The sequence below is a fragment of the Oncorhynchus tshawytscha genome, linkage group LG04 (assembly GCF_018296145.1).
Source record: "Oncorhynchus tshawytscha isolate Ot180627B linkage group LG04, Otsh_v2.0, whole genome shotgun sequence".
Taxonomy (NCBI): Eukaryota; Metazoa; Chordata; class Actinopteri; order Salmoniformes; family Salmonidae; genus Oncorhynchus; species Oncorhynchus tshawytscha.
The window spans coordinates 2,362,839-2,375,191 of record NC_056432.1 but is presented as its reverse complement, the minus strand read 5'-3'; the positions used below and the strand labels follow the sequence as shown (position 1 = coordinate 2,375,191).

At 45.0% G+C, this 12,353-nt stretch overlaps 1 protein-coding gene across 1 annotated transcript in view; it reads right to left on the bottom strand.

Annotated features, from left to right (window-relative positions):
• The window catches only part of LOC112249413 (zinc finger RNA-binding protein-like), a 57,048-nt gene that overhangs the window by 21,478 nt on the left and 23,217 nt on the right, over positions 1 to 12,353 (bottom strand). Inside the window, 5 exon segments of the mRNA XM_042320220.1 lie at positions 2,691 to 2,857; positions 5,264 to 5,540; positions 7,006 to 7,206; positions 10,226 to 10,312; positions 12,195 to 12,346. Coding sequence (XP_042176154.1) covers positions 2,691 to 2,857; positions 5,264 to 5,540; positions 7,006 to 7,206; positions 10,226 to 10,312; positions 12,195 to 12,346 — 884 coding nt within the window.

Sequence of the window (12,353 nt, the reverse complement as noted above, 5' to 3'; positions counted from 1 at the left end):
CAAACTCCCGCTCTGTGTGTAGTTAACAGACAGCTCTGCCCAGTCATCACCATTTTACCTGTTGTTGTTTTAGCTGATTAGCTGTTGTCTCACCCATTGTTGTCTTAGCTAGCTCTCCAAATCAACACCTGTGATTACTTTATGCCTCGCTGTATGTCTCATATGTCATTATGCCTTGTGTACTGTTGTTTAGGTTCATTATCATTGTTTTAGTTTCCTGCGGAGCCCCTAGTTCCACTCATACCTCCTTTGTCCCACCTCCCACACATGCGGTGACCTCACCCATTATAACCAGCTTATCCAGAGATACAACCTCTTATCACTCAGTGCCTGTGCTTACCTCCGCTGTACCCACCCCACCCGCCTGCACATTATGCCCTGAATCGATTTCACCCAGAAATCTGCTCCTTTTATTATCTGTCCCCAGCGCTCTAGGCGTTTTGATAGCCTTTAGCCGTACCCTCATCCTACTCCTCTTCTGTTCCACGGGTGATGTGGAGGTAAACCCAGGCCCTGCATGTCCCCAGGCACCCTCATTTGTTGACTTCTGTGATCGAAAAAGCCTTGGTTTCATGCATGTCAACATCAGAAGCCTCCTCCCTAAGTTTGTTTTACTCACTGCTTTAGCACACTCTGCCAACCCTGATGTCCTTGCAGTGTCTGAATCCTGGCTTAGGAAGGCCACCAAAAATTCTGAGATTTCCATACCCAACTAACATTTTCCGTCAAGATAGAACTGCCAAAGGGGGAGGAGTTGCAATCTACTGCAGAGAGAGCCTGCAAAGTTCTGTCATACTTTCCAGGTCCATACCCAAACAGTTCGAACTTCTAATTTTAAAAATGTACCTCTCCAGAAATAAGTCTCTCACTGTTGCCGCCTGCTATCGACCCCCCTCAGCTCCCAGCTGTGCCCTGGACACCATTTGTGAATTGATCGCCCCCCATCTAGCCTCAGAGTTTGTTCTGTTAGGTGACCTAAACTGGGATATGCTTAACACCCCAGCAGTCCTACAATCTAAACAAGATGCCCTCAATCTCACACAAAATCATCAAGGAACCCACCAGGTACAACCCTAAATCCGTAAACATGGGCACACACATTATCCTGACCAACTTGCCCTCCAAATACACCTCTGCTGTCTTCAACCAGGATCTCCGCGATCACTGCCTCATTGCCTGTATCCGCGGTCAAAACAACCACCCCTCATCAATGTCAAACGCTGGTCATTCCTTAAAAGTAATTTCCTCACCATCTTAGATAAGCATGCCCCGTTCAAAAAAATGCAGAACTAAGAACAGATATAGCCCTTGGTTCACTCCAGACCTGACTGCCCTCGACCAGCACAAAAACATCCTTTGGTGGACTGCAATAGCATCAAATGGGCCCCGCGATATGCAACTGTTCAGGGAAATCAGGAACCAATACACGCAGTCAGGAAAGCAAAGGCTAGCTTTTTCAAGCAGAAATTCACATCCTGTAGCTCTAACTCCAAAAAGTTTTGGGACACTAAAGTCAATGGAGAACAAGAGCACCTCCTCCCAGCTGCCCACTGCACTGAGGCTAGGTAACACGGTCACCACAGAACTCACTACTGTAATGGTCCAGGTTACAAAGTGGCTCAGTGACTCGTGTTTGCATCTCAATGTGAAAAAAACTGTTTGCATGTTCTTCACAAAGAGGGCAACAGATGCTACTGAGCCAGATGTCTATGTGTCAGGGGAGAAGCTCCAGGTGGTATCTGATTTTAAGTACCTTGGCATCATACTTGATTCCAACCTCTCTTTTAAAAAGCATGTGAAAAAGGTAATTCAAATAACCAAATTCAACCTAGCCAATTTCCGATTTATACGAAATTGTTTGACTACAGGAGGTAGCAAAACTGTACTTCAAATCTATGATACTCCCCCACTTAACATACTGCTTGACTAGTTGGGCCCAAGCTTGCTGTACAACATTAAGACCTATTCAGTCTGTCTACAAACAGGCTCTCAAAGTGCTTGATAGGAAGCCCAATAGCCATCATCCCTGTTACATCCTCAGAAAGCATGATCTCCTGAGTTGGGAAAATCTTGTGCAATACACCGACGCATGTCTTGTATTCAAGATCCTAAATGGCCTGGCTCCTCCCCCTCCACTCAGTACTTCTGTTAAACAGAAAACCCAGACATATGGCAGCAGATCCACAAGGTCTGCCATGAGAGGTGACTGTATAGTTCCCTTAAGGAAAAGCACCTTTAGTAAATCCCTTTTCTCTGTGAGAGCTTCCCATGTCTGGAATACACTGCCATCAGACACACACAACTGCACCACCTATCACACTTTCACAAAATACTTGAAGACATAGCTAAAAGTCAATCAGATTTGGGGTACCTGTGGGGTACTGTATATAGACTCTTTTTTCTACTGTGTCATTGACTTGTTTGTGTTATTGGCTTGTTTATTGTTTACTCCATGTGTAACTCTGTTGTCTGCGTCACACTGCTTTGATTTATCTTGGCCAGGTCGCAGTTGCAAATGAGAACTTGTTCTCAACTAGCCTACCTGGTTAAATAAAGGTGAAATAGAGGCTGACCTGATCAGTCTTCGTTACCCCTCAGTCCTTCAGATTTACAAGAAATATATCATATATTCTACTCCACCTGTGGCAAGACATTCACTCAGGTTTTTGGTTATGTGATCTGACCCGTACCTCTTCCACATAGTCGTGTCCAACGGGCTGCACGTCATTCTGCAAGGCGGCCAGGGTAGACAGCGAATCAGATGACTCGTTCTTTGTCTCCTGAGGTTGGGGGACCAATGAGGACGGAGGAGGCTTGGATGTCTCCACCTTCCCGGTAGTCTGGAGCTTGTTTCCCCCTGGAGACAGAAGAATTGATGAGGATTGGTTAATAATATATAATAATAATAATAATAATAATAATAATAATAATAATAAATGGTTCTGATGACTTGCAGCTTTACAGGGACCAGATGTCAAAAGACTCTCGCCAGCCAAAGACGAACGTCTAAGGGGCGGCAGGTAGCATAGCGGTTAAGATCATTGGCCCAGCAACCAAAAGGGTCTCTGGTTCGGCCCAGCAACCAAAAGGGTCTCTGGTTCGGCTCCCTGAGCAGACTAGCTGGGGGAAAAAATAAAATCTGTCAATCTTAACCCTAATGGCTCCTGCAAGTCGCTCTGGATAACAGTGTCTACTAAATGACTCAAATTTGAATCAACACTGAACAAAAATATTAAAACGCAACATGTAAAAAGTGTTTCATTAACTAAAATATCCCAGAAATGATCCACACACAAAAAGCTTATTTCTCTCAAATGTTGTGCACAAATTTGTGCAAATCCCCATTCGTGAGCATTTTTCCTTTGCCAAGATAATCCATCCACCTGACAGGTGTGGTATCAAGAAGCTGGTTAAAAAGCATGATCATTACAAAGGTGCACCTTGTGCTGGGGACAATAAACAGCCACTCTAAAATGTGTAGTTTTGTTACACAACGACAGATTTAATTTACATTTTTAAATTTTACCTTTATTTAACTAGGCAAGTCAGTTAAGAACAAATTCTTATTTTCAATGACGGCCTAGGAACGGTGGGTTAACTGCCTGTTCAGGGGCAGAACGACAGAAAAAAAATCTCAATTAGGATCTAATAGCAACTAGGATGGGTTGATCTTATGACTGTGCCTTTGGCTTCTGGACCACAAAAGAAAGTTGATATGAAAACCTGAGGTCATCCGACTAATCAGGGTCGATTTCAAGTTCAACAAATCAGTAATCTGCATTTTTGGACGCAGACTGCTGACCACCTGTTACTCCACGAGGAGACTGCTGACCACCTGTTACTCCACGGTGCCTGTTCATTTATCATCCAATCACAGCCTACTTCACCAAACGATTTAACAAGCGCATTCGTGAAAAAAGCACCGTCATTGCACCAATGTACCGTGAACATCAACACCTTTCTTAAAATCAACACACAAGTATATATTTTTTTAACCTGCATATTTTGTTAAAATAAATGAATGTTAGCGGGCAATATTAACTAGGGAAATATTAATATTAACTTGTCACTTCTCTTGCGTTCTGTGTAAGCAGAGTCAGGGTATATGCAGCAGTTTGGGTCGCCTGGCTCGTTGCGAACTGTGTGAAGACCATTTCTTCCTAAAAGACCATAATTCAATTTGCCAGAAATGTACATAATTATGACATAACATTGAAGGTTGTGCAATGTAACAGGAATATTTAGACTAATGGATGCCACCCGTTCGATTAAATATGGACCTCTCCGTTTTTCACTGAAAGAATAAACGTTTTGTTTTTTCGAAATTATAGTTTCCGGTTTGACCATATTAATGACCTAAAGCTCGTATTTCTGTGTTTATTATGTTATAATTAAGTCTGTGATTTGATAGAGCAGTCTGACTGAGCGGTGGTAGGCAGCAGCAGGCTCGTAAGCATTCATTCAAACACCACTTTCCTGCATTTGCCAGCAGCTCTTCGCAATGCTTGAAGCACAGCGCTGTTTATGACTTTAAGCATATCAACTTCCGAGATTAGACTGGCAATACTATAGTGCCTATAAGAACATCCAATAGTCAAAAGGTTTATGGAATACAAATGGTAGAGAGAGAAATAGTCCTATAATAACGTCAACATACAACTTCTTACCTGGGAATATTGAAGACTCATGTTTAAACAAACCACCAGCTTTCATGATCTCATGGTCTGAGCAAGGAACTGAAACATTAGCTTTCTTACATGGCACATATTGCACTTTTACTTTCTTCTCCAACACTGTTTTTGCATTACTTAAACCAGGTTTCATTATTTATTTGAGACTAAATTGATTTTCATTTATGTATTAAGTTAAAATAAAAAGTGCTCATTGTGTATTGTCATTATTACAAATATTTATCAAAATACAAAATTCGGTCGAATCATTGGTATGGACCTTTTTTGGAGCCACAATAATCGGTATTGAAAAATCAAAATCGGTTGACCGCTAATGAAAACCAATAGACCAGGAGAGAAATGCTTGTTAACGGCATAAGGAAGTCTATAAAATAATTGCCTCCATGTTTCTATGGATGGATTTTGGCTAAGTTACTTAAAGTAAAAAAACTTTCAGGTTTCAAAAAAAATCACGCCGCCCGTTCCACACGCAAACTCCATTTAAATACATTCTCCGAATTGAAAAAGCTAAATTCAAGTTTCAGTGAATGATTGGATCTTTATTTAGGAGGGATATACTGGAACAGCCTTACCGACAAAGTTGATCTTGGGGGTGTTGACCTTCTTGACAGCTGTGGTGGCATTGGCTGCTGATAGGTTGTTCCCCACTAGACCCTTCCCCAGTCCGGCCCCCGCACCACCCTGGCTCACGATGTTAACCGGCTTCAGGTAGGAGGAGTTGGAGGTGGAGCCTGTGGGGGTGGTAGAGGAGGAGACAGGAGTCTTGGAGGAGGTCGTGGAGGTTTGGGTCACTACACTTGGTTCTGTGGAAGGGATGGGCTTCCCCAGCTTGGTGTGGAGCTTCACCACCTGACAGGACAAAACAGAGACAAAATACAATGTTATATACACACTGAACAAAAATATAAAACGCAACATGTAAAGCACAGCCTGGGATAGAACCAGGATCTGTAGTGACGCAGCTAGGTTTCCCAAAATCTTTTCCCCCCTTTCTTCTCTTGTCCCGTTGCTGCAACTCCCGTACAGACTCGGGAGAGACGAAGGTCGAGAGCCGTGCGTCCTCAAAAACAAGATGCCCCAAGCCGCACTGCTTCTTGACACACTGCTTGTTTAAACCGGAAGCCAGCCGCACCAATGTGTCGGAGGAAATACCATACACCTAGCGACCATGTCAGCATGCAATGCACCCGGCCCGCCGCTAGTCGCGATGGGACAAGAACAACCCGGTCGGCCAAACCCTCCTCTAACCCAGACGACTCCGGGCCAAATTTGCGCGACATCATGGGCCTTCTGGTCGCGGGCGGCGCAGCCTGGGATCGAATCAGGATCTGTAGTGATGCAGCGAGCACTGGGATACAGTGCCTTAGACCGCTGCACCACTCGGGAGGCCCATGCTCATTTAGTTTTTTTTTTGCCCTAACACTACACAGCCCTACCAACACGTAAAAAATTAACTCTACTAACCTGTGCCCCCGCACCGACTCCGTACACCCTCTATATAGCCTTCTTATTGTTATTTTATTGCTCATGATTCATTTGCAGAGGTAGGCACAATTAGAACTCCGATCAAGAAGCTTTTTGAAAGTTGCTGCATGGTTGGAACTCAATAACTTTTTTTGGTTGCTACATGATTCCATGTGTTATTTCATTGTTTTGATGTCTTCAATATTATTCTACCATGTAGAAAATAGTAAAACAAAGAAAAACCCTTGAATGAGTAGGTGTCCAAACACACACACACTTAGTGGATTCGGCCATTTCAGCCACACCCGTTGCTGACGTGTATACAAAGAGCACACAGCCATGCAATCTCCATAGACAAACATTGGCAGTAGAATGGCCCGTACTTAAGAGCGCAGTGACTTTCAACGTGGCAAGTCAGTTCATCAAATTTACATTTACATTTTCTCCACTCACTCAGTGGTTTACAAAACATTAGGAACACCTGCTCTTTCCATGACACTGACTGACCAGGTGAAAGCTATGATCCCTTATTGATGTCACTTGATGAGCATTAATATTAGCATATGTTATGGAATCAACACGGCACCGCAGAGTGAGGTCATAATAGACTAAGTGAGTGACCAAACAGCCTCCTTTCCCACCCAATCCCTGAGACTTGCCCTGGATGTATTTGATAAGAGTTTATCCTAATGCAAACAGACATGAACAATACAAAAAGGCTAAGTAAAGCCTAGAACCATATCCATTACACTCATTATTCCTGGACCTCTTGGGGGGGGGCTAGGCCGGGTAACTCTAAACCACTGACAACCACGGATGCTTTATAAATCCATTTGACCAAGGAGCTTACCTTCTGGTGCTTGGCTCCTCGGATGTGTGCAGCGTATGCATCTGCCCCGGTGCAGGAGACGTCACAGAGCTCACAGCGGAGCTGGTTCTGAGTCCCCCGGGCTGAGCCTCCTCCACTACTGCTGCTGCTGCTGCTCTGGGAGACTTTCAGGGCCACCTCCTTCTTCTTGTGCTTCTGGCCCTCCAGGTGCTCCTTGTAGGTCTGGGTGGATGAGAGGGAGAAATCAGTTCTCTCTAGATAGACCTAAAGCTAAGGACAGGCAGGTAGCATGAGTCTCTGTGCTAACCTAAGGACAGGCAGGTAGTATCTGCGCTAACCTAAGGACAGGCAGGTAGCAGGAGTCTGTGCTAACCTAAGGACAGGTAGGTAGTATGAGTCTGTGTGCTAACCTAAGGACAGGTAGGTAGCAGGAGTCTGTGCTAACCTAAGGACAGGTAGGTAGTATGAGTCTGTGTGCTAACCTAAGGACAGGTAAGGACAGGCAGGTAGCATAGCATGAGTCTCTGTGCTAACCTAAGGACAGGTAGGTAGTATGAGTATCTGCGCTAACCTAAGGACAGGCAGGTAGCATGAGTCTCTGTGCTAACCTAAGGACAGGTAGGTAGTATGAGTCTGTGTGCTAACCTAAGGACAGGCAGGTAGTATGAGTCTCTGTGCTAACCTAAGGACAGGCAGGTAGCATGAGTCTCTGTGCTAACCTAAGGACAGGCAGGTAGCATGAGTCTCTGTGCTAACCTAAGGACAGGCAGGTAGTATGAGTCTGTGTGCTAACCTAAGGACAGGCAGGTAGTATGAGTATCTGCGCTAACCTAATGACAGGCGGGTAGCAGGAGTCTGTGCTAACCTAAGGACAGGTAGGTAGTATGAGTCTGTGTGCTAACCTAAGGACAGGTAGGTAGTATGAGTCTGTGTGCTAACCTAAGGACAGGTAGGTAGTATGAGTCTGTGTGCTAACCTAAGGACAGGTAGCAGGAGTCTGGTAGGACAGGTAGGTAGTATGAGGAGTCTGTGTGCTAACCTAAGGACAGGCAGGTAGCAGGAGTCTGTGCTAACCTAAGGACAGGTAGGTAGTATGAGTCTCTGTGCTAACCTAAGGACAGGTAGGTAGTATGAGTCTGTGTGCTAACCTAAGGACAGGTAGGTAGTATGAGTCTGTGTGCTAACCTAAGGACAGGCAGGTAGTATGAGTATCTGTGCTAACCTAATGACAGGCAGGTAGCAGGAGTCTGTGCTAACCTAAGGACAGGTAGGTAGGTAGTATGAGTCTGTGTGCTAACCTAAGGACAGGTAGGTAGCAGGAGTCTGTGCTAACCTAAGGACAGGTAGGTAGCAGGAGTCTGTGCTAACCTAAGGACAGGTAGGTAGCAGGAGTCTGTGCTAACCTAAGGACAGGTAGGTAGCAGGAGTCTGTAGGCTAACCTAAGGACAGGGTAGGACAGGCAGGTAGGTAGTATGAGTCTGCGTGCTAACCTAAGGACAGGTAGGTAGTATGAGTCTGTGTCCTAACCTAAGGACAGGTAGGTAGTATGAGTCTGTGTCCTAACCTAAGGACAGGTAGGTAGCAGGAGTCTGTGCTAACCTAAGGACAGGTAGGTAGTATGAGTCTCTGTGCTAACCTAAGGACAGGTAGGTAGTATGAGTCTGTGCTAACCTAAGGACAGGCAGGTAGCAGGAGTCTGTGCTAACCTAATGACAGGCAGGTAGGTAGTATGAGTCTGTGTGCTAACCTAAGGACAGGTAGGTAGTATGAGTCTGTGTGCTAACCTAAGGACAGGTAGGTAGTATGAGTCTGTGTGCTAACCTAAGGACAGGTAGGTAGTATGAGTCTGTGTGCTAACCTAAGGACAGGTAGGTAGTATGAGTCTGTGTGCTAACCTAAGGACAGGTAGGTAGTATGAGTCTGTGTCCTAACCTAAGGACAGGTAGGTAAGGACCTAAGGACAGGTAGGTAGTATGAGTCTGTGTGCTAACCTAAGGACAGGTAGGTAGTATGAGTCTGTGTGCTAACCTAAGGACAGGTAGGTAGTATGAGTCTGTAGTGCTAACCTAAGGACAGGTAGGTAGTATGAGTCTGTGAGTCTGTGCTAACCTAAGGACAGGTAGGTAGTATGAGTCTCTGTGCTAACCTAAGGACAGGTAGGTAGTATGAGTCTGTGCTAACCTAAGGACAGGCAGGTAGCAGGACAGGTAGGTAGTATGAGTCTCTGTGCTAACCTAAGGACAGGTAGGCTAACCTAAGGACAGGTAGGAGTATGAGTCTCTGTGCTAACCTAAGGACAGGTAGGTAGTATGAGTCTGTGTGCTAACCTAAGGACAGGTAGGTAGTATGAGTCTGTGTGCTAACCTAAGGACAGGTAGGTAGTATGAGTCTGTGTGCTAACCTAAGGACAGGTAGGTAGTATGAGTCTGTGTGCTAACCTAAGGACAGGTAGGTAGTATGAGTCTGTGTGCTAACCTAAGGACAGGTAGGTAGTATGAGTCTGTGTGCTAACCTAAGGACAGGTAGGTAGTATGAGTCTGTGTGCTAACCTAAGGACAGGCAGGTAGTATGAGTCTGTGTGCTAACCTAAGGACAGGCAGGTAGTATGAGTCTGTGTGCTAACCTAAGGACAGGCAGGTAGTATGAGTCTGTGTGCTAACCTAAGGACAGGTAGTATGAGTCTCTGTACCTAAGGACAGGTAGGTAGTATGAGTCTGTGTGCTAACCTAAGGACAGGTAGGTAGTATGAGTCTGTGTGCTAACCTAAGGACAGGTAGGTAGTATGAGTCTGTGTGCTAACCTAAGGACAGGTAGGTAGTATGAGTCTGTGTGCTAACCTAAGGACAGGCAGGTAGTATGAGTCTGTGTGCTAACCTAAGGACAGGCAGGTAGCAGGAGTCTGTGCTAACCTAAGGACAGGTAGGTAGTATGAGTCTGTGTGCTAACCTAAGGACAGGCAGGTAGTATGAGTCTGTGTGCTAACCTAAGGACAGGCAGGTAGTATGAGTGTGTGCTAACCTAAGGACAGGCAGGTAGTATGAGTATCTGTGCTAACCTAATGACAGGTAGGTATGAGAAAAGGGCTGAAAAGGAGGGTTAGATGGACAGAAAGAAGAAAAGATGCTGATCTGAAGATAAGTGAGGAGAGATGGATGAAAGCGATGTTCCCTAACTTCACCTGGGGTCCTGGCTACTCTAACCTCACCTGGGGTCCTGGCTACAGGTGTTCTCTAAACTCACCTGGGGTCCTGCGCAGCTGATCTTGCAGACATCACAGTAGTGGATCTGTGGTGGTTTGGGGGGCTGCTTGGGTTTCAGCTGCTTGCTCTGGTGGGGGGGGTGTAAAAATATAATAAAATACTGACTGGACAAAACAAAGAACACCTGCTCTTTCCATGACAAAGACTGACCAGTTGAAAGATATGATCCCTTATTGAAGTCACTTGTTAAATCCACTTCAAAATCAGTGTAATGGGCCCAAGTGGCGCAGCAGTCCAAGGCACTGTATGAGGCGTCAATACAGTCCCCGGTTCGAATCCAGGCTGCATCACATCCGGCCATGGATTTGGGAGTCCCATAAGGGCAGTGCACAATTGGCCCAGGTTCGTCCGGTTTGGCCAGGGTAGGCTGTCATTGTACACAATAATTAGTTCTTAACGGACTTGCCTAGTTAAATAAAGAAAAGGTTAAAGGCCACAAGAGGTCAGGCACTGATGTTGGGCTCACAGTCGGCGTTCCAATTCACCCCAAAGGTATTTGACGAGGTTGAGGTCAGGGCTATGTGCAGGCCAGTCAAATTCTTCCACACCGATCTCAACAAACCATTTCTGTATGGACCTCGCTTTGTGCTCAAGGACATCGTCATGCTGAAACAGGAAAGGGCCTTCCCCAAACGGTTGCTAGAAAGTTGGAAGAACAGAAACGTCTAGAATGTCATTGTATGCTGTAGCGTTCAGATTTCCCTTCACTGGTACTAAGGGGCCTGAACCATGAAACAGTCCCAGACCATTATTCCTCCTCCACCAAACTTTACAGTTGGCACTATGCATTGGGGCAGGTAGCGTTCTCCTGGCATTCGCTAAACCCAAGTTCGTCCATCGGACTGCCAGATGGTGAAGCGTGATTCATCACTCCAGAGAACGCGTTTCCACTGCTCCAGAGTCCAATGGCCACAAGCTTTACACCCCTCCAGCCGACGCTTGGCATTGCGCATTGTGATCTTAGACCTTGTATGCGGCTGCTCGGCCATGGAAACCCATTTCATGAAGCTCTTGACGAACAGTTATTGACGTTGCTTCCAGAGGCAGTTGGGAACTCCGTGAGTGTTGCAAATGAGGACTATTTTGATTTTTAAGCTCTTTAATCAGCTTCTTGATATGCCACACCTGTCAGGTGGATGGATTATTTTGGCAAATGAGAAATGATCACTAACAGGGATGTAAACAAATTTGTGCACAAAATTTGAGAGAAATTAGCTTTTTGTGCGTATGGAATATTTCTGGGATATTTTATTCACACACACGCAAGTTTGTTTTGGCTCTATAGTTCAGCACTTTGGATTTTAAATAAAATAATGCCTATGAGGTTTCATTTAACGGTATTTTCATCCATATAGGGGTGAATCGTTTAGGAAGTACAGAGCTTCTTGTACATTGTCCCCCCATTTTAAGAGACCAAGCGTATTTAATGGCCCAAAAGCACTCATTATTCACGATTAATTCAGGATAATCTGTAATCATGGTAGCGTCCACATTAATGTAGGGGTGTTTAGAAACATATTATATTCTTATTTACAATACAATTGACTCCAAAATGACACAACATACATTAATTTACTATTCATTTCTATTGGACACAAAATAATCTGAAACACAACAGCAAATGCATTCAACACATCTGTAGAATCACACGTTTGATGTAATGACTGCCTGGAATATGGGACCAAATACCCCACGTTTTATTACTTTAAAACGCACGTGTGAATTTGTCCGATCCTTTTTAGGGGACCAAAAGTGAGGACTATTTACAAAAACATCAGTTCACCCAATATGGATGAAAATCCCCTCAGATTAAAGCTGACAGTCTTTTAACCTCATTAGTATCAATTCAAAATCCAAAGTGTTGGAAAACAGAACCAAAAACAACGTCACTGTCCCAATACTTTTGGAGCTCACTGCAGTCAGAAAACATTGGGGTTAGAAATATGGACCTGGAAGGGAGGTTTCTTGGTGAAGGAGCTGCCTGTCCAGGCTGCTGAAGCTGCGACAGCCGCCACAGCCTGTTTCTGCTGCTGCTGTTGTTGCTGGTAGTAGGTAGAGGCAGCAGAGTACACCGCAGCCTCGTAGCCCGAGTACGACGTACCTTGGGG